The sequence below is a fragment of the Scyliorhinus canicula genome, chromosome 4, assembly GCF_902713615.1.
Source record: "Scyliorhinus canicula chromosome 4, sScyCan1.1, whole genome shotgun sequence".
Lineage (NCBI taxonomy): Eukaryota > Metazoa > Chordata > Chondrichthyes > Carcharhiniformes > Scyliorhinidae > Scyliorhinus > Scyliorhinus canicula.
The window spans coordinates 138,359,398-138,381,272 of NC_052149.1; the positions used below are offsets into that span (position 1 = coordinate 138,359,398).

Below are 21,875 nucleotides of genomic sequence, written 5' to 3' on the forward strand. Positions count from 1 at the left end.
GGGCACCCCGACCCAAAATATGCAGAGCTCACCCGGTTCGTCCGCACACTTGCGACCGGTGCCATGTACAGTAACTGGACCCAGTTCAAAAGCCCCTACCCAAACCGCCCCAGCAACTCCCACAGATATTCCCACTCCATCGGGTCAAAAGCCTTCTCTGTGTCCATCATCACTTCCACTTCCTGCCTCTTCGGGGGCATCATGACTGAGACTTGTAGTCTCTGCTGCTTTGTTTTATATCTCTCTTTGCCCCTCTGACGAGACTCAACTTTTTCTCCATATGTTTCTGTTCTTTCTAGAACGCTCCTTCCTTTCTTCAGGATTTGTAAAGATTCATTTTTGTTTTTATATAGGTTTTAATTTATTCAAGTATTTTGAGTCTGGTCTGAGCTGATTAGTTTTCAGTTTGGATTGACTGAATTCAGTGTGCTGTATTCTGGCTCCAAGTTTTCAATTGCAATCTTATTTTTCTGATTTTTGTTCTGAACTGCTACTTCAGGCCTGAAAGGGTTAATCTTCGGTCCTTGTGAATCGGGAAAATGAAACTAACATTCTCATTCCCTGCACCAAGTGTTTATAAAGATATCACTTCCTGTTGTGGTTCCCGACTCTCCGCTGCTCGGTAAAACCTCTTCAGCTGCTTTAACAATGGATCCTGGAGTTTTAAAGGATGAATTAACCTGTGCTGTGTGTCTCCAGGTGTACCAGGACCCTGTGGCATTACCCTGTCAGCATAGTTTCTGTTTGAAATGTATTGAGGGAGTTTGGACCCAGACAGTAGGCCCAGGAAGATTTGAATGCCCTCAGTGTCGCCGGAAATTTAACCCCAGGCCGAGTCTGGAGAGAAACTTCACTCTGTGTAATATTGTGGAAAAATACAACAGCTCACAGCCTCCTGTTGATTCAGCTCATGTCGTGTGTGATTGTTGTGATGAGAATCCAACCCCAGCTGTGAAGACGTGTCTGAAGTGTGAAATATCTCTTTGTTCCCTTCATTTAAAACCACATTTACGGAATAAGGCTTTCAGTGAACACACCCTCATTGAGCCGGTGGCTAACCTTACAGACAGACAGTGTCCTGATCATAAGGATCTCCTCAATTTCTATTGTAAGGATGATGCCGAATGTGTGTGTATTTCCTGTGCAATAATAGGAAAACATAAATCCCACACATTTCTGAGCCTGGATGAGGCACAAAGTGAAATTAAGGTGAGTGACACAATTCTAAATATTAACTACAGTGAGGGAGAGTTTCCTGTTAATGACCAACATTAATTGAACTGATTGCAGAAAGTGCTGATTGGGTCCAGTGTTTTCGTGCTGTGCTGGGTCTGGGTTTACGGGAGTTTATTTTTTGTCGGTCAGATTTGTTCCCTCCCCTTTCTCTTACAGTTTGTCTGAGAACACGGTGGGCAGTGGGAGGTTCTATGAGAGTGACCCAGGGTGACTGCCCCTCATCCACACCCTTCTGGGGTGGGCACTGTTCAGCTCAGTAATTCACTATGTGGGCACCTTGAACTGGCACTCGATGGCATAGAGCTATGGAGCAGAGCATGTTGTAGCTCTGTGTAACACTGGGGGACTTTACCCTCTGGGAAGTGTCTTATGCTCTTGGTGTAGCATAAGCTGCTTCCTTGATGTGCACTCTGACAAAGGAATGTTCAGACGTGGAGATAACCTCAACACGTTTATTAAACTATTAACAATTCTACTCAGATTCGACTCTACTGTTAATCCTTCTATAGCTACTCAGACTGACGGACCAGTCTGCCACAATTCACGTGGTGGGTGTGATGTTCAATTAACCCTGTGTCTGTACTCATTGAGTGTTTCCACTGGAAAGAGGAAGATCATGTGTGCTGTGTCCTTTACATATGGGTTGGTGTAATGCCATCCTGTGTCACCTCTGTGTGTATCGTGAATGCCCATTGGTCATGTCCTATCTTACTGACCTATTGGTTGAAAGTCTGTGTGTCATGTCTCTGGTGCTCCCTCTAGTGTCTAGCTAGTTTACGTGTATTTACATTAACCCCTTGTATATTTACAGTGATGCAAATCACCACATCCCTCTTTTTTTCGTGTTACAGATTTTCTGTACAGTATTAAAGAAAATTGAACAAAAACAGGTAGATAAGTGATGCTATGTACAAATCATGATAACAGTGATCACTAAACAATAAGTCCAAATCAGATGTATGAGTCCAAAATTCATCAATTATTATGGTTGAATGTGTTTCTTGTTGGGTTGGTGAGGTGGTGATGATGGTGGCATTGCTTTGTAAACGCCATCCTTGGCTCAATAATGTCTTTTAGGGAAGGAAATCTGCCGTCCTTACCCGGTTTGGTTACAAGCGGCTCGAGATCCGCAGCAATATGGTTGACTTAATTGCCCTCTGAAATGGCATAGTAAACCATTCAGTTCAAGGACAATTCGGGATCGATACCATATGCTGGCCTTGTCAGGAGCTGGTGAGCACAGGAGATGGTCCCAGTAAAATTAGAAAAGATTTTCAGTGAAAAGATTTTATAGCATAATTGAGAGTTGATGGAAGCGAAAGAAAGATGGTGGGTGGGAGAAACATATGGCACTGCACCTAATTCCATGTGCTTTAATTTTACACGTTAATCTTTTATGTGGGACTTTGTCGAAAGCCTTCTGAAAATCCAATTTAACCGCATCCATTGGCTCCTCAGCATCAACTCTACTAGTTGCATACTCAAAGAATTCCAGTAGATTTGCCAAGTATGATTTCTCTTTCATAAATACATGATGACTGTCCGATCCTGCCACTTTTTGTGAGTGCTCATATAAAATCTTTGATCATTATAAGGATCCTCCTGTCTGTCCCTTGTTTTTGCCTTTTAATTTTAATGTTTTTCTATTTAATTTTTTTGCACCTGGACAATTAATGGGACCTATGCATTTAAAATGAACTTCACCTTTAATTCAAGGGTTGGTAATCTGAGGATTGACTTATGACCTCAGGCAAGGCAGGTTGCAGGAGCTGTTTATATTTTGGATCAGCAGATTCAAGGGAGATTGGGATGACACATCTTGATGGATTTGGCTGATGACCAATGGACTGTTTTGAATTGCCAGTTCTTACCAAGGGTCCCTGCCGATTTGTCGGGTTTTTGCTGGAATGTTCCTTCCTCTGTGTGATTGTTTTTGTTTTTACTTACATTTTGTTCAGAAGCTGGATGGTCACAGCCCTGATCTCTCCATTTCATCCAATGGAGTATTTCTAAAGATCTAAATTAAAGGCCTTTCAGTCTCTGCAGCCAAATTGAACTGCAGGGAAATTTAGTCCAGCCACGAGTTGCAAGCCGGGTCAGTTGCTTGAAAACCCTTTTAAAATCTTGTGTGGGGAACTCTATTCTTATCTCAGTAAGGCTGTTAGTCATTCTGGTGGGGTTGGAAATAAGTAAGGATTAGGTTTGAGGCTAATATGAGCTAGTCTCACTCTAATATGCACTCCCCTGATCTACCCAAGGTGTTGAGATCTAACGCCTTCACCTCGGGCGAGCGCCGTTCAGTGCTGTTCTCCACAAACGGTGACCAGACGGAACAGCACTTGAGGGAGTCTCGAGGGAATCGGAGGTCCGTGGGTTCTTGTGCTCTGAATAGGATGGCACTCTGGTATTGCTGGTGCCACCTAGACGCACTGGCACTGCCACTTGGGTGCCAGGCTGGTTGTATCTCTTCCTGGACTGAGGAGTTCCAGCAATGGAAGTTCCTCAGTCAGCCGACTAAATGTGGCCTCAGCAAGACATTCCCCGCTGAGGTTCCAAATTGAAACAGAGTCTCGGTAAATAGCGTGGTGTTTCTCGCCACTGAGTGTACCGGAAAAAACACCTGGCTAAACGCGCTCCAGAAGGACTCTGTCTATCTCTGTTGTTTTGCTTGGCCAATTTGCATGCTTCTTCCTTGCATTGAATACTATCTCTAATTTTCCTTGTCAGCCATGGTTTGGCCAATTTCCCATTTTACTTTTGCAAACGGGAATAAACAATTGTTGCAGTTCACCCATGCGCTCCTTGAATGTTTGCCATTGGATATCAACAGTAATGTTTCCCTATCAATCATAGCCAACTCAAACCTCATAGCATTGTAGTTTCCTTTATTAAGATTCTGGACTCTAGTCTCAGAATAAAATACATCATTCTCCATCTTGAAAATGTCTATCTTATTATGGTCGCTCATCCCCAAGGGATCTCGTACAACTAGTTTGCCAATGATTCTGTTCTCATTACACAGGACCCAGTGTAGGATGGGATGACCTGTTCTCTAGTTGGTTCCTTGATGTTATTGTGCCTGTACAGAATAAAGATAGTGTCGAAAAAGTAGAAATATGAATCAATTGAAACAAAGCAGAAGCCATTGAACAATCAATTGAATAATTACAATTGTAATTACCCACTCTATGGGCAGCACGGTGGTGCAGTGGTTAGCACTGTTGCCTCACGGCGCCGAGGTCCCAGGTTCCATCCTGGCCCTGGGTCACTGTCCGTGTGGAGTTTGCACATTATTGCCGTGTTTGTGTGGGTTTCGCTCCCACAGCCCAAAGATGTGTAGGGTAGTTGGATTAGGCACGCTAAATTGCCCCTTAATTGGAAAAATGAATTGGGTACTCTAAATTTATTTTTTTAAAGTAATTACCCACTCTGTGACCCAATATTATTGGAATTTCAGAATGTTAACTTGTTCACCTCATTAAAAATGGAATTCCTTTTTCCTCACCTGTATCTCATACACAGACAAGACTCGGAGACTGAGCCGAACCACCTTAAATCTGGTGAGGTTTTGGAGATAGTATGTTAAGTTGAAATTATTTTCTTACAATTACTTAGTTTTCTCAGACATCAACTGTATTCACATTCCCCAATAACAAACCTGATAACTCCAGTTACACTGAAAATTCTCCATATCTAACTTGAATCTTTGATTCTCTGTTAATTGTGAATATTAAAATGCCAATTTTTATTTGACAGTTTAGAAACAGTTCTGATAATTTACAGAACTAGCTTTCTGTGGTGATGTCACAGAAAACCACTATTCACAATTTGACCAGATTCTCAGTCTGTAATCTCAGGTCAGTTACTCTAATAATTCAGGCCCAAAACATAGGGGGCAATCTTCCGGCCTCGTCACCCCCGACCTGGTGACGCGACAAGGCCGGTCAATCTCGCGGGAGGCCTCGCGAGAGATTTACGACGCTTGTTACACCTCGCGAGATCTAACAAGGTCTCAGAGGTGTCGCAATCTGGATCTCACTATCGCTGGGAGTGATCCAGATTTGCATATTCAAGTGAGTAGTTAGTCTCATTTGAATATGTCTATGCCGGAGTTACCCAACAGCCTCGCCTTGGAGACACCCCCCCCCCCGGCGCTGTTGAGCACTGGGTTCCACAAACGTAGATCAAGCGTAACAGGGGGGTCTCCCAAGCAATTGGGCTCTGGGCAGGGTGTTACCCTGGGACTACCGATGCCACCTGGGGAGTTTGGCACCCTGGCCGTGCCAACCCTGGCAGGGTTACTGCCAGGCTGGCAATGCCAAGATGCCCAGCTGGCACCTTGCCCATGCTGGGGTTTGGGCCCGGGTGAGGTGGAGTGCAGGGGGTTCGAGGACTACCTAATTAGTAATTTGTGGGGGTGGAGGTCCAGAGGCTGTGATGGGTGTCAAGCTGAGTTAATCAGTGCAGGAATTGAGTAAGTGCGGCCTCGGCACGGCATTCTTTGCCAAGGCCAAAAAAGAAACAGCGTCCTGTACAATAGGGTTGTTTTGCTGCATACTGCAAGCTGTAGTAGGGAGTGGAGCATCTGAAAAGTGAACAATTACAGATGGTTTTAGAGGGAATGTACACTGAAAACAAAATAAGTCCCATCTTTAGCTCTCATTTCAGTTTATCTTTCAAATTCTGATATTTGCTTTTAATTTCTCTGTCCATGCTGCTGAAATCTTCTCCATTGTTATATGAGAGGATGTGAATGATATAGAATAAAGGAGGGAACAGATAGATGTGAGTTCAGAGTAAAGAGAAAACAAGGTGGTTTCTACTCCCTTTTATCACTTCTGATCATACATCATCGGATTTTCTCACCTGAACCCCAGATCCTAATGCTCCTGATTCTGTATCATTGGCGGCTGCTTGGAGCTTGCTGTACACCCTATTTTTACATTGTTAGAATGAATTTGAAGATCAATATCACATTGACTTTCTCGCTCTTTTTATACTTTCTGGATGTGTTTTCTTTAATCCACTTTATCTCATTTTGCATCTCGGGCAGGGATTGTGCCCAGAGGTCAGGGGCTCAGGTATGATGCTGTGAGGATGTTGTTTGCCAGTCATATCAGGGTCGGTATCCACTGTGACAGTTGACATAGCAAAGATGAATGGAAGTGTTGCCTCCTCCCCTCTCCCAGCTGCTATTCTGCACCATGAGCCTTGGACCTAGAACTGTCATCATTGCCAAAAAAAGTTAATAATTTCCTCAAACAGTTTAAATAATTATCTCAGAATGGTCAGACATAGCTCAGTGGTAGCTCTGAGCCCTTTCAATCAGAAGGTTGCAGTTTCAAGATCCACTCAAGAGACTTAAGCGGGTAATATAGCCTGACAGTAAAGCCTGCAGTACCGAGGGAGTGTTGCGCTCTGAGATGTGCTGTTTCTTTTACTTAAAGTGTAAAAGATCCTATAACACTATTTGAAGAAAAGCATGAAAGTTTATTCCCATTGTGGCCAATGCTCATCCAACAACACTGAAATAGATTATCTGTTCATTATCACATTGCTGATAGTGGGAGCTTGCTGGCGCAGATGGGCCGCAACAATTCCACATGAGAACAATAATTACACTTCAAAAATCTTTGTTGTCCGTAAAGCACTTTGGGATGTCCTGAAGTTGTGAAGGCACAATGATAATGCAATTATTTTTCTCTTAGGAAATATATTTCCATACACAAACTCAATTTCGCTTGTAATACTTGCTCAGTGTTCATCAACTTTCATCTTGGGCAAATTACTATGATGGCATTTCCCATTTAATTTTGTGATATCAATTGTTCCTTCCGTTCTATTTTCAAGGTGTTGCCACTGGGTGGGTCTATAGACAGATTTTCATAAATCTCTCTCCCAACTCCATCACCACCCTTACTATAAACAAACTTCCATCTATTAATTGGCAATGATTTTGCAGGAACCCTGCTGTCCTTTCCTGGTCTGCTCTATTTATGACTCCGGTCCCACAGCAATGTGATTGATTTTTAACTGAGAGTAAATTGTAACTGCAGGCAGAACAAAGAACAAAGAAAAGTACAGCACAGGAACAGGCCTTTCGGCCCTCCAAGCCCGTGCCGACCATGCTGCCCGTTTAAACTAAAATCTTCTGCACTTCCTGGGTCCGTATCCCTCTATTCCCATCCTATTCATGTATTTGTCAAGATGCCCCTTAAATGTCACTATAGTCCCTGCTTCCACCACCTCTTCCGGCAGCGAGTTCCAGGCACCCACTATCCTCTGTGTAAAAAAACTTGCCTCATACATCTCCTCTAAACCTTGCCCCTCGCACCTTAAACCTATGCCCCCTTACCCTGGGAAAAAGCCTCTGACTATCCACTCTGTCTATGCCCCTCATAATTTTGTAGACCTCTATCAGGTCGTCCTTAAACCTCCGTCGTTCCAGTGAGAACAAACCGAGAGGTAAAATAAAGGACCAGGGATCACGGTGAAATGGCTGTCCAAAGGTGTTCGGGTTAGGTGGGTTACAGGTATAGGACCAGGGAGTGGGCCTAGGTAGGGTGCTCTTTTGAAGGGCCGGTGCAACCTCGATGGGTTAAATGTCTTCCTTCAGCACTGTAGGTTTTCTATGAATCTATGCCCTTGCTGTGCTCATTTGAGATCCAAACTATACACCCCTGAACTTATTCTCAAGACACCACTGACTACCTAACTTCCCTTCCTGGTCCACATTCGTGCAAATATTGGGCAGAATTCACCGTCGGCGGGATCCACCGCTCTACCGGTAGCGCAGTCACGCCCGTGGATTTCCTAACAGTGTGGAGTTGCCACAATGGAAAATTCCATTGGCCAGCTAGAACGGAGGATCCCGCTGTCACCAAGGGTGCATTGTGCAAGAAATGTGGCTGGCGGACCAGAGAATCCCACCCATTGTCTCTCCTATGGGACCATTCTACTCACTTTCAAATCTACCGTTGTCAGCCTCTTCTCAAAGAAACAAACCCAAACCCCTCAATTCTTACAAAATCTCATCGCATCATAACTTCTCCTTCCTCTCAACGTGCCTCTCTTGTCACCTCTCAAATCTGTGTCCAGCTTTCCAGCAACTCAATGTTTTAAACTCTCCTCTGCCCCTGCCACAGCATTTAAACAGCCCAACCAAAAAGAGAGGTACCTCTCCTTATCCTTCTTGATGTGTCTGCAACCTTGACACATTTAACTATAGTAAGAAGTTTCACAACATCAGCTTCTACGCCGGCATCTCCACATCATGACATTTAACTACATCATTCTCCTCCAATGCATGTCCCCTTCGTCCAGCTGAGTGAGGCCTCACCTGGTTTCACTCTTACCTATCCAGTCACAGCCAGAAAATCTCCTGCAATGGCTTCCCTTCCCACTCCCATATTGTTATCTCTGGAGTTCTCTTTGGATCTATTCTTTTCTCCCTCCTGTTTCTCATCCACAGCCTGCTCCCGGTGACATAATCTGAAACCACAACATAAGTTCACATGTATATGTTGACAACACCAATCTGTACCCTACCATCACCGATCTCCATCCCTCCACTTCCTCTGATTTATCACATTAAGAAGTCTTACAACACCAGGTTAAAATCCAACAGGTTTGTTTTGAATCACTAGCTTTCGGAGCACTGCTCCTTCCTCTGAGGAAGAAGCAGTGCTCTGAAAGCTAGTCATTTGAAACAAACCTGTTGGACTTTAACCTGGTGTTGTAAGACTTCTTACTGTGCTCACCCTAGTCCAACACCGGCATCTCCACATTCTGATTTATCAAACTGCTTGCCTGATATCTAGCAACTCTGGCAGCTTCTTGGAGAGAGAAATTATGTTAATGGGCTTGATTTTAGAAGGTACAATAGTTGGAGGGAGCTTGCTGATACTCAGTTGCCCCGCATCAAGTAAACAGCTGGTTGGTCATTAGATGAGGTGACCCAGGATTTTCAGCCCACAGAAATAGGAATTCATACCTCAGTCCTTAACTTATAAGAGACTGTTAACTCTCCAATATATTGGGCAACGAGGAGGTGCTGGATTGGCACTTAGCTAAGGGTTGAGGGTCTCAACAGGGTCAAGTTGGCAGACCCCAACAAGGAGGCACTGGGGGGTGGAGTTTGAGAGGCTAGGGCTGAGGGGAAATGTTTCCCGACAGTGAGTTGAGTTTCTGTAATTAAGTCGGCAGCATTTCAGTGGTATTCGCTGTCCAGTGGTTTCTCCATAGATTTGCATCCCATGAGTACTGATTGAAGCCAAACAAATGAAGTCCTACCTTTGAGAATAAATCAGCTAGATGTGAAAAACCTGTGCTTCCTCCACCAGGAAAGCTTACAATGGGAGGTGAGTATTGACTGTGGTTAACTCAGTGGCACAGAGACGATCAGGAGAAGCCTCACGTACCTGGAAGGGGAGCTGGGAGGTACCAGGATCATAATGGTGCAACTATCAGGCACAATGATGGAGGTTGTTGGGGTCAGATTTCTGGTCTACCAGTGCCAATAGGGCAGGGTCATTGCTGGCGAACGTTGGGTCCTGTGTGTCCAGACGAATCAGCTGTACTTGACATGGAAAGTCTAAGTTCACAGAGGGGAGATTGAGCTTGAGGAAGGACACGTCCAGCTTGAGGGAGGGCAGATCAAGGCTAACTGAGGGCAAGTTAAGGGCTATTGAGTGCAATTCAAGTGTGATCGAGGGAGGATCCAGGGGGTGTGAGTGGATGAAAGAATGAAGGTTGAGGGTACAGGTCGTTGGTGGGAGGCACAAAATTGATTGTTGAAAGGTGCAAGGAGGGTCAAGGGCAATAAGATGAAGCTCACGTGTAAGTAAAGGGTGGAGGTGAATGACTGGGGGCTCCAGGGTCACAATTGGGGGGGGTCTATGCATATCTCAGTGAATACAGATTGAACTGTAAGAAAACCATGTTCAAGAGAGAGGAGGATACTTTGGGATTGAGGAGTCCTAGGTGTTGTTCATGTCTGTATCAGGCATTCATATTGGTCAGCTGCAGCAGATTTGGGAGGAAGGCCTTGTCGACAGGTGTTCAAATCTTTGCTTGCCTTCTTTATGTTGTTCACTTTTTGGATACATGTTAGGTCTCATACACCCAGTAGTTTTACAACGTCAGGTGGAGGTTGCGAGGATTTGCCATAGGAAGACCATGGCCAAACAACATAAGCCAGACAAGATACTGCACAAGTGGTTGCGGCTGGGCAGGGGGCAAGAAACCAGGGGAGTCGGCATTGTCAGCAACCAGTAGCGCAGCAACGGGTGTTCAGAATGGACACAAGCTATCTTCAAATATCTGCAAGGCAATGCCAGAGGTGGCTGAGACTATTCAGGGAGGCAGTATTGACCTCTCTGCACTCCTTCAATAAAATATGCAGCGCCGTGAAACGGGAGGAAATTCAATGCCAGTTGCCTTCAAGGACCACAGTGTTGAATTTCCATCTATCTGGCCATTCCAAAGGGCCACAGAGGACAGATGTGGTATTTCTGTAGCTGCAAAATATGGATTAAGTTCACCACTGATGTTGAAAGCCAGGTTGAAGAGCAGTAAGCCTCAGGGACATTGTGCAGTTCCCGCAATGCAAGGGGATGTTGAATACATTAGAGTCCACTGGGAATTTACATCTGCATTTGTGAATCGCAAGGAATTTCACTCTCTTAATGTTCAAACAGTCTGCAAACACAGAAAATTATCCCGCACATTGGTAATCATTTCCCTGATTAAATGGGTATGAAAGTGATGAATCTGAAGAGGCTAGAAATGTTATGGCTTATTTCCAAGATGCCAGTGACTTGGAGAGACGACTTAGCAGGGCTGTTAAAGACAATCTCCAACAGAATTTCCAGGTCCTGAAAAAACACACTTGGGGGCTGGCATGCACCCCTCCTGCCTCTCCACGTGTGATGGCACCCTCCTGTCTCCTTGAGCAGAAAAGGCAACTGGAGGGAGGTCCAGGTCCCTAATTCTCTCTCTCCTAACAATTGCTGTATAATATTGGCCTGGTCCCTGACATTCCTCCCAACATCACAGACCTCGCCCGTCACATCTTCCCTCAGCTGCTGTGACTTGTGTGCAATGTGTTCACCAGATTGTGTCCCTGATTCTAAATGCGGCCCTGACGCAATACAACCGATTTGACGACCACTGCTCTGTTAAGAGTGTGCAGGAGGAGCAGTGTCAGTGCATTTCTCAGAGGGGGAGACTTCACTGAAGGCTAAGGGCTGTAGCCTAAGCTCTGGACTTCTATGACTTGCAGTTGAGAAGAAAGACTTTAAGGTTCAGCAGATTCTATGAGCACATCACAGTCCTCCACCTGTCTCCTGTGTGCCCATGTCTTGACATCAGGTTGGAGGCATTCTCACTTTGCTACTTTGCCACTCCTGCCTCACTGTCTGCAATGGCACAAATACCCTGTACCCAGATAATCTCCACAGCTTCCTCCTCAGCTGTGATCAGGATCTTCATCTTTACCACACCTCCAGCCATCTTGGTCCTCTCTCTCGAGCGCAATGTAATAACTGATCATATATTGACAAAGGGGAGAGTTAGTGACGTCTCACTGGGGCACCTTGCCATCTTGTCTACATGCACCCAAATCATGTACTGGCCCTGTCACTTTTAACTGAGGTTTAGTACACATTCTCCTCCCCAACATCACTCTCCACTCACGGCTTGAGGCCTGCTGAGAGCCTTATTGATACAAAGCCACCAAGCCATATTGGAAGAGGTCATTGATCCATTTGTGGCTCTGGACCCAGGAGCGATTATGGACCCCATGGCTGCTTGTCACCACTACAATTTCCATTCAAGCCCTCTTGGTCTTATGGGAAGGTCCCTTGTTGCCATCAGGAATACCTCTGCTGTCCTGAAGGAGAACCTGTAGGGATATACTGCTTAATGGGGCCATTGATTTTCTGGTGACAGATATTGTTGCTGAGTGATGGGAGTCAAAGGAGATGAATCCAATGAAGACGGGTGGAGTGTTATTCTTTTGAAAGTAATATCTTAAAGCAGACGGTTATTTCAAACATTTTTAAAATGTCTTTACAGGAAGAATTGGAGAGAGAAATCAAGAAGCTTCGAGGAGTCCAGCAGATTTGTTCCAGCAAACAGCAAGACTTGGAGAGATCAGAAACTAAAATAAAGGTAGGGAAAAGTGGAGCTGGATTTCAAAAGGGTTTCTCTCCTCACAGGATCACTGAGAACATCAGAAACAAGCTTTCTAAACCAGGCTGGTTCTGTTGGGGCCGATTCGCTGATTACACTTAATTGGGGCAAGAGCAGTCATGTTGTCTGAGGCCTTGTGCATCCCAGTGTAAAATTGCTGCCTGGCTGGATAGGTGGGAACCCGGAGGGAATCCTGTTACGTCAATTTCACATCGCCTAAAAAAACCAGCGGTGAGATGCGTAAAATTCTGGCACATGTATTTGATGTGAAGAGCTGCTTAACTCTGCCTGCACCTCCCAGGCAATATTGGATACTGGATTTACTGAAACAGCCAGAGGTTGGCAGTTGAAGACTTGTCCTGAAACCTGAATCATATGAACATTTTGAGGAAGAGGAAGAAAACCCATTAATCCCAGTGAGGCTGCCCCATGCAAACAGGGTTCAATCCCACACACACCACTGATCCACCCTGAACCACCCTGAACCTTGTACTCACCTGGGAGACACAAACAGAAGAGAGAATAAACACCTGCAGACAATTCAGGACAAACTGGGCGAAATTCCTCTCCAGCTCCCTTTTAAAGTGTGGTAGTGACTCCATACTCACCACATGTTCAAGGAGTCTGTTCCAGAGATCGAGGACTCTGGTGTCTAAACTAATTCTGTGTCTATGGATTTTATACACAGACTCTCTAGTCCTACCATCCTGATCCATGTCAAGTACCTCACCCAATAAGTGAGTCCAATAATTCCTCCATCATTTTAAAACCCTGCATCTTGTTCCTCTCAGCCTGCTTTTCGCTGAATGACCCAAACTCTTGGAGCTGATCCTCTGAACTAAAATCCATCAGACTCTGTGTCATTCTGGTCACCGTCCTCTTAAGAATCTCCATCTCCTTCACCAGGTGTGGGCACCAAAACAGGAGCCATCACACTAGGTGTGGATGGAGCAGATGGCAGTGCCATCCCCAGTCTAAATACACTTCTCTTTCCTTTAAACTCAAGGTAATCCTGGTTAAACTCTGTTTTCTCTCCCAGTACCCCTCCCCTCTCCCACTGCTTGTCTATCTTTAACGGGTGATGGAGCAGTGATATAAAACAAACTTTTCCGTCTCTGGAAAGTTCCATGTGTTCAGGGTAACAGCTGTGTGGTAAGGCTTTTTGTAACGAGAGTTGGTTTGGGTTTCAGAAACAAATCAAGGAGCTGAAAGGAAAGTTATCGAAGAGCTTCTCTGAATGGAGGAGAAAGCTGGAAGAAGATGAAAAATCCACATTGAAACTGATTGATGAGGAGGAGCTCCGAGCTCTCTCAAAGATTAGAAGCTTTTCTGAAGCATTAAACAAGAGGAGGGAACAGATTACATTAATAGATGAAGAAACCCGGAGTGTGGTACAGATGGACCCTCTCTCCTTTATTCAGGTACATCTTCAATGTAAACCGGGTCACGGCTGGGGAATATGGTGTTTCTGTGAGGTTGGATTGTTTGAAAATTGTTGGTGGGGCCCAGAATTGGTGTTGCCCCTCAGCCCTGGCCTCGGAGTGTTGGTGCTGCTCCCTCAGTCCTGTCCTTGGAGTGTTGGTGCTGCCCCCTCATCCCTGCCCTTGGAGTTTTGGTGCTGTTCCCTTCAGCCCTGCCCTTGGAGAGTTGGTGCTGCCCCCTCAGTCCCACCGTCGGGATGTTGGTACTGCCCCTCAGTCCTGCCCTTGGACAGTTGGTGCCATCCCTCAGTCCTGCCCTCGGAGTGTTGGTGCAGGATGGAGTTCAGTAAAATGTGGGATTATTTTCCATTCCTGTGACTAGCTCCCCCTACTGTTTCACACTGAACTATTTCCCCTCAATCCCAGATTCACTGGTTCTATTGGGAGTTGGTTTGTTCGTTGACTGATTTAATCTCCTCTTTATTCACAGAACTCAAAGCGGCTCCTTTCCAGGTAAATTCCTCTCACTCATAAAAACCTGTTGCTGATAGAGAGCATTCGATGTCGTCTGGTAGACGAGTGAAAGTATAACCTTCGCTTGGAAGCCTTCCAAATAAGGTGTTTTGAAATGGTGTGAATATTGAGTAATATTCAACTGTAATTTGAAGGATTATTGGCTCAGACAGCCTGTGCTAAATGGGTGATTCTACACTTACATTGATGATACCAGTTCTTCCTCATCACCTCTCTCCATTCCTCCAGTGCCTCTGATTTGTTTCACTGCTTGTTCGACATCCAGAATTGGGTAAGCTATCTTTCTCCCCATAAAATAGTGGAAAGATTGAAGCCCTTGTCTTCAATCCCAGTCAAAAACTCCATTCCATAACCATTTACGCTATTCATCTTGTTGGCCACTGGCTGAAGTTGAACTGGACTGTGTGCGATTTGAGTGCCAATTTTGACTCAGTTGTCACCCCAAGTATGAAGATTGTTGGTTTGGGTCCTGCAGTAGTATTGATGATGTGCTGTGCTGTCTGGGGTGCTGAGTTTCAGATGAGAGGTAGATATCAGAGATTCCATGCTATTATTTCTAAGTGCAGACAGTTTATCCCAATGTCCTGTCCAATGTTTATCTCTCAATTAATTTAATGAAACTAAGAAGGAATTAGATCAAGGGCTGGATTCTTTGTTTTTGGGACAAAGTCCCCACGCCATTCTGAAAACTGTGGTCTTTTACGCCAGGAAAACTGGCATCAAAAGGCCACAGATCCACCGATTTGCTGGGGGCTAGCAGGCAGCTGTCATAGAGCTCGCAGCTTTAGCTGCCAGTACGGCCCCCAGCACTTCTGGGTCAGAGGCCTTGCATGGGCATTGCGGCAGCCGTGCCGTGCTCAGTGGCGGACTTAGCCTGCGGACCTGGGCCGGCAAAGTAGTGCCCCGCATCGGCCGCTCTCACGCCCCAGACCGCCCGACGACATTGCCCCCAGCCCTGAATGAAGCCACCCCTGCCTGCCGATTGGCCCTCTCCCAACTTTGGCGGCCCTGGACTGAGTCCGCAGCCGCCACGTGAGGATCCTAGACAGTGTGAGCCACGCCGTCGGGAATTCGGCCAGTCGGCAACAGAGCATCGCGGGGCGGGCCTCATGCAATAGCCTGAGGCGGTGGATACTCAGCGCAATTTTCGGGGGGGGGGGGAGAATTTAAAAACCGGCGCCACTCCCGATTTTGGCACCAAAACAGATTCTTCACCGCATCGCCGAACGCGATTTCGGCTTCAGGGAGCGGAGAATCCAGCCCACAGTTGTTGAGGTTAAAGGAACAAAGTATATGGGGGGAAGGCGGGATCATGGTATTGAATTTGATGGTCGGCCATAATAATGAATGGCGGAGTAGACTTGAAGGGCCGAATCGACTCCTTTTTCTATTTTCTATGTATGTTTCTATGTATTATCTGATCATTATCTCTTAATTATTGTGGGAAGTTTCTGTACCACCTCCTGAGTAAAGAAATGGCTTCTCATTTCACTGTTATATGGCAGAGCCCTGTACTCTCTTGCCAGGGGAAACAGCTTCTCACAGGTACCTTGCCAAACTCTCAGAATCTCTAATGCTTTCAATGGGATTACAGTTTAGAGGATGTGAAAGACAGAGGTCAGGATTCTCCGTTTTAGAGACCACGCGTTGATGCCGGTGTGAACTGTGAGAGTTCTTTGGCCCCGAAAGCAACGCCAGTCCCGGAGCGATTCAACACATCCTAGCAGGCGCCATGTAGAACTAGTACAATTCCAATGAACACTAGCATGTGATTCGCCAGGGTAGGGATTGGCACTTGAGAGCCTGACCAGTTGCAGCCGCAAATAAGCACTTCACTCCCTACACACTCTTATTCCAGCCAAGAAGATGCCACCCTGAAGAGTGGCACCGAGGTTGGCTGATGCCGAGCTAGACACGCTACTGGATGCTGTGGAGGAGAGGCAGAATACCCTGTTCCCTCGGGTGGGAAGGGGGCTGCCACCTGCCGACGTCATCCACTGGGCGCCATCCCCAAAATTCCAGCCATATACTGCCTCTTCTAGCTTAAACCTTCTGTCCTGCTTCCGGAGGTTGTGATCTCTTCTGGATGTCTTGGGCTGGATTCTCTGTGATTGGGACTATGTCCCCACGCCATTGTAAAAACTGTGGACTTTCATGCCAGAAAAACTGCTGTGAAAGGGCCACATATTCCTAGCCCTGCAGGGTGCTAGCAAGGACCTTCCGGGTCAGAGGCCACACATCCGCACGGCGGCAGCCCCCAGCGGCTGCGTCTTGCTCCATGGCGGGCTCAGACCTCGGAGCTGGGCACTAAAAATAGATCCCCCGACCGACCGCACGCCCGGCCCTGACCACCCGCCTGAACATTGCCTGTCTGCATATAAGGCCACCCCCCTGCCCACCGATCGGCCCATCCCTGATCCAGGGTGGCCGTGCACTGAGTCTGCAGCCAGCAATGGCCCCAGGTAGGTGCTAGGCGTACGCTGCTTTTTGGGGCCTGCAGAATTGGGGAACTGGTCCCGATTATCGTATGTGGAAATGGATTCTCCGCCCCGACGTCGGTCGCGATTTCGGCATCGGGGTGCGGAAAATCCAGCCCCTTGCATCTTCTCCATCTTCCCATCAAGGTTGGGAAATGTCAAGCCTAAATGGGTTTGGCACTGTCAGCCTATCAGTAGCTCTGCTGGTGCTACCCCGGGGTGGTAAAATGTGGCATGGTCCGAATAACAAAAAACGTGCCACTTCGGTTCAACTGATCCCATGCTTTATTTATGTTTATGCCCCTCTTAAAGGTTTGTACTGCCCGCTCAGCCAGAGTTTTTGAATATGGGGTAGTTTGAATATGCTTCACTGCATAAACCCCAGAAATTCCTCACTTGTATTATTGGTGACGAACACCTCTGGATACAGTGAATGCTGAATGATTGGCATAGCTTCGCTATGGTGGCTTGCAAGTGCTGGAAGGCATCCGGTATACATCCATCCACTTTGAATGGGCAGCAATCAGCAGAAACATCGAGCCCCAGGAAGGGCACAGTGAAATCAGGGTGCAAAAGCACATAAGGGCACCTCGGCCACTCCGATGGGTGGAGGGAGGCTGATGGCAGGAACTTTTGATATTCTTGGCACAGTGCGCACAGCTGCACTAACCTCAATATCGCCATAGAGCCCTGGCCACCACATGTAGTTCATGGCAATCATCTTCATTTTGGAAACCCCTGGATGTCCACTGTGCGAGTCCTGCAAAAAGATACTTTTGTCTCGCCTCGGGACTATGACACTGGCTCCCAACAGGAGAATGCCGTTCTATACACCTAACTCCTATTGCTTGATTGTGAATGCTTGCAGTTCTTCTGGAAGCTTCCCCTGCAGTCCTCCAGGGGATGTGGCACAGTTTTGCTAATGTAGGGTCCTTTTGAGTCCACACACAAATTTGTGAAGCCATGACAGGCAATGTGTCCATAAAATTAAGTGGCAACGCAACTTTGTTCCCCACTGCGGGGGGGGGGGGAATGGGTCTAGGCAGTGGGACTCAGCTAAGGGTATCCGCATGCGCAATTTGTGCACCTGGGCAAGACTCAAAAGTTTATTCATACGCTGCCAACCAACAGCAATTTCCATCGATGGTGGATCTTTGAAAAGACCACGTAAGGGCTTGTGATCTGTGATTATTATGAAATTGCGTCCATAGACATACTGGTGAAACTTTTTAAGAGCAAAGATCATGGTCAGTCCTTCCTTTTCAATTTGAGCGTAACGGTGCTCTATGTCAGCCCAGTTTCTTTTTTAAATAAACAATTTTATTGAGGTAGTTTTTGGCTTTGTAAACAGTTACCGACATCAACAGAAAGAAAGCAAAAAAGGCAAAAATGTGCAAACATCCATGTACTTTCAATACTTCAATCGTAACATACTGCACAAGCCCGCTCCTCTCCCACCGGTACTATCCCCATATTTTCCCTCCTACTCTACTCTACCCCCCACCCCCTGCTGACGCTCACTCTCCCGCAAAGAAGTCAATAAATGGTTTCCACCTCCGGGCGAACCCCTGTACAGATCCCCTCAAGGCGAACTTAATTTTTTCCATACCCAGGAAACTCGACATGTCTGCAAGCCACAACTCAGTCTTCGGGGGCTTTGAGTCCCTCCACGGCAATAGTATTCGTCGCCGGGCTATCAGGGAAGCAAAGGCCAAAACATCGGCCTCTTTCTCCCCCTGGACTCCCGGGTCTTCCGAAACCCCAAAAATTGCCACCCCTGGACTCATCACCACCCTTGTTTTTAGCACCCGGGACATGATCCCCGCAAGTCCCTCCCAGTACCCCCTCCGCTTAGGGCATGCCCAAAACATGTGAACGTGGTTCGCTGGTCCTCCCGCGCACCTAGCGCATTTGTCCTCTATCCCAAAGAATTTGTTCATCCGAGCCACCGTCATATGGGCCCGGTGAACGACCTTAAATTGAATCAGCCCGAGCCTAGCACATGTCGCGGTCGAATTTACCCTACACAGGGCCTCTGCCCACAGCCCGTCCTCCATTTCTCCGCCTAGCTCCTCCTCCCATTTAAGTTTCAGTTCCTCTGTCTGGGACCCTTCCTCCCTCATGAGCACCTTATAAATACCCGAGACTCTACCCTCCCCTTCTTCCCCCCTAGAGACTATTCTGTCCAGGATCCCCATTTGCGGGAGGCGTGGGAAAGATGGGACCTGTCTACGAACAAAGTCCCGCAACTGTAGGTACCTAAAATAATTTCCCCTTACCAACCCAAATTTCTCCTCCAAGCTCCTCAAACTCGCAAAGCTCCCTTCCAGGAACATATCACCCACCCTTCCCACCCCCGCCCGCCGCCATACTCGGAACCCCCCATCCATACTTCCGGGGGCAAACCGATGGTTGTCGCAGATTGGCGCCCAGACAGACGCCCCCATCTCCCCTACATGCCTCCTCCACTGGCCCCATATCCGCAGGGACGCCACCAATACCGGGCTGGTGGTGTACTTGGCCGGCGGCAACGGTAGAGGAGCCGTGACCAGGGCTGCCAAGCTGGAGCCCCTGCACGAAGCCGCCTCCACCCGCTCCCAAATAGACCCTGTACCCACCATCCACTTCCTTATCATAGCGATGTTGGCCGCCCAGTAATAATTAATCAGACTCGGCAAAGCCAGCCCTCCCTCGCTGCGGTTCCTCTCCAACATCGCCTTCTTCACCCGCGGGGATTTTCCCGCCCAGACAAAGCTCATGATCAGCCCGTTAACTCTTTTGAAGAAGGACTGTGGGATAAAGATCGGGAGGCACTGAAAAATAAACAGAAATCTAGGGAGGATTGTCATCTTTACAGTCTGCACCCTCCCTGCCAGCGACAGCGGGAGTGCATCCCATCTCCAAAACTCTCCTGTCATTTGCTCCACCACCCTGGCCAAATTTAACTTGTGCAGCCTGCCCCAGTCTCGTGCCACCTGGATTCCCAAATACCGGAAATTTTCCTCAACCAGCCTAAACGGTAGCCCTCTCAATCTGTTCTCCTGGCCCCTTGCCTGCACCACAAACATTTCACTCTTGGCCGTATTTAATTTGTATCCTGAGAACTGGCCGAACTTCCTCAGCATTCCCAGTATACTTCCCATCCCGGCCACTCGGTCCGATACGTACAGGAGCAGGTCGTCTGCGTAAAGAGAGACCCTATGTTCTACCCCGCCCCTCACCATCCCCTTCCATCCCTCTGCGGCTCTCAGCGCAATCGCCAGCGGCTCTATGGCCAGCGCATACAGCAGCAGGGAGAGCGGGCAGCCCTGTCTGGTCCCTCGGTACAACCTAAAGTACTCCGACACTTCTCTGTTAGTCCTGACGCTGGCCCTCGGGGCCTGATATAATAATTTGATCCAATCCACCAATCCCTCCCCGAACCCAAACCGTCCGAGCACCTCCCATAGATAGTCCCATTCCACCCGGTCAAAGGCCTTCTCGGCGTCCATTGCCACCACTACATCCACCTCCCTACCCGCCGGGGGCATCATTATCACATTAAGTAATCTTCTCAGGTTGGCCGCCAGCTCCCTACCTTTCACGAACCCAGTTTGGTCCTCCCCAATCACCTCCGGTACGCAGTCCTCCATTCTAACCGCCAGTACCTTTGCCAGGAGCTTGACGTCAACATTAATCAGGGAGATTGGCCTGATTGGCCTGCACGCCTCCGGGTCTTTACCCCGCTTCAATATCAGTGATATAGTGGCTTGCGACATTGCCGGCGGCAGGGTCCCTCTGTCCCTTGCCTCATTAAAAACCCTCACCAAGACCGGGCCCACCAGCTCAGAAAACTTCCTATAGAACTCTACCGGGTATCCATCCGGCCCCGGGGCTTTCCCCGACTGCATGGCCTTTAGGCCCCCCAATACCTCCGCCACTCTAATCGGGGCCCCCAGCTCATCCATCCGCCCCCCACCTACTATTGGGAAGGTTAACCCGTCCAGAAACCTTTTCATCTCCTCCGGTTCTTCCGGCGGCTCCGAAGTATACAGCTTGCGATAGAAGTCTCGGAATACCTTATTCAATCCTGCCGGGTCCTCCACTTTGCGCCCCTCCCCATCCCTCACTCTACCTATTTCCCTGGCCGCCTCCCTCCTCCTGAGTTGCTGCGCTATCAGTCTGCTAGCCTTTTCCCCATGCTCGTACACCACTCCCCTCGCCTTCCTAAGCTGTTCCACGGCCCTACTCGTGGATAGTGCCCCCAGTTCCGCCTGTAGTCATAGAACATAGAACAGTACAGCACAGAACAGGCCCTTCGGCCCTCAATGTTGTGCCGAGCCATGATCACCCTACTCAAACCCACGTATCCACCCTATACCCGTAACCCAACAACTCCCCCCCCCCTTAACCTTACTTTTTAGGACACTACGGGCAATTTAGCATGGCCAAGCCACCTAACCTGCACATCTTTGGACTGTGGGAGGAAACCGGAGCACCCGGAGGAAACCCACGCACACACGGAGAGGACGTGCAGACTCCGCACAGACAGTGACCCAGCCGGGAATCGAACCTGGGACCCTGGAGCTGTGAAGCATTTATGCTAACCACTATGCTACCGTGCCGCCTCTGCGTCTCTGCCTCTCCATGAGTCTCTGCCTCTCCATGAGTAAAACCTCCCCCGGGGACTCCACGTGCTCTTCATCTATCCGACCCATTTCCCTGACCAATCTATCCATCTCTGCCCTGTCTGCCTTGGCTCTGTGGGCCCCAATTGAAATCAGCTCCCCCCGCACTACTGCCTTTAGCGCCTCCCACAGGGTCGCCGCTGAGACCTCCCCCGTGTCATTCACCTGCAAGTGATTTTGCATACACCTCCGAAGCCTCTCGCAGATCCCCTCCTCCGACAGCAGTCCCACGTCTAGCCTCCATTGCGGGCGTTGGTAGCTCGCTCCCCCGATCTGCAGGTCTACCCAATGCGGGGCATGGTCTGAGATAGTAATTGCCGAGTATTCCGTTTTCTTTACCTCCCCTA

At 47.8% G+C, this 21,875-nt stretch overlaps 1 protein-coding gene across 1 annotated transcript in view; it reads left to right on the forward strand.

Annotated features, from left to right (window-relative positions):
• The first annotated feature begins 404 nt into the window (after window positions 1-404).
• LOC119965036 (E3 ubiquitin/ISG15 ligase TRIM25-like) overlaps window positions 405-21,875 on the forward strand; it is a 67,828-nt gene continuing 46,357 nt past the window's right edge. Inside the window, exons 1-4 of the mRNA XM_038795248.1 lie at window positions 405-1,209; window positions 12,313-12,408; window positions 13,620-13,850; window positions 14,341-14,363. Coding sequence (XP_038651176.1) covers window positions 649-1,209; window positions 12,313-12,408; window positions 13,620-13,850; window positions 14,341-14,363 — 911 coding nt within the window. The 5' untranslated portion in view covers window positions 405-648. The remainder of the gene's footprint in view (window positions 1,210-12,312; window positions 12,409-13,619; window positions 13,851-14,340; window positions 14,364-21,875) is intronic.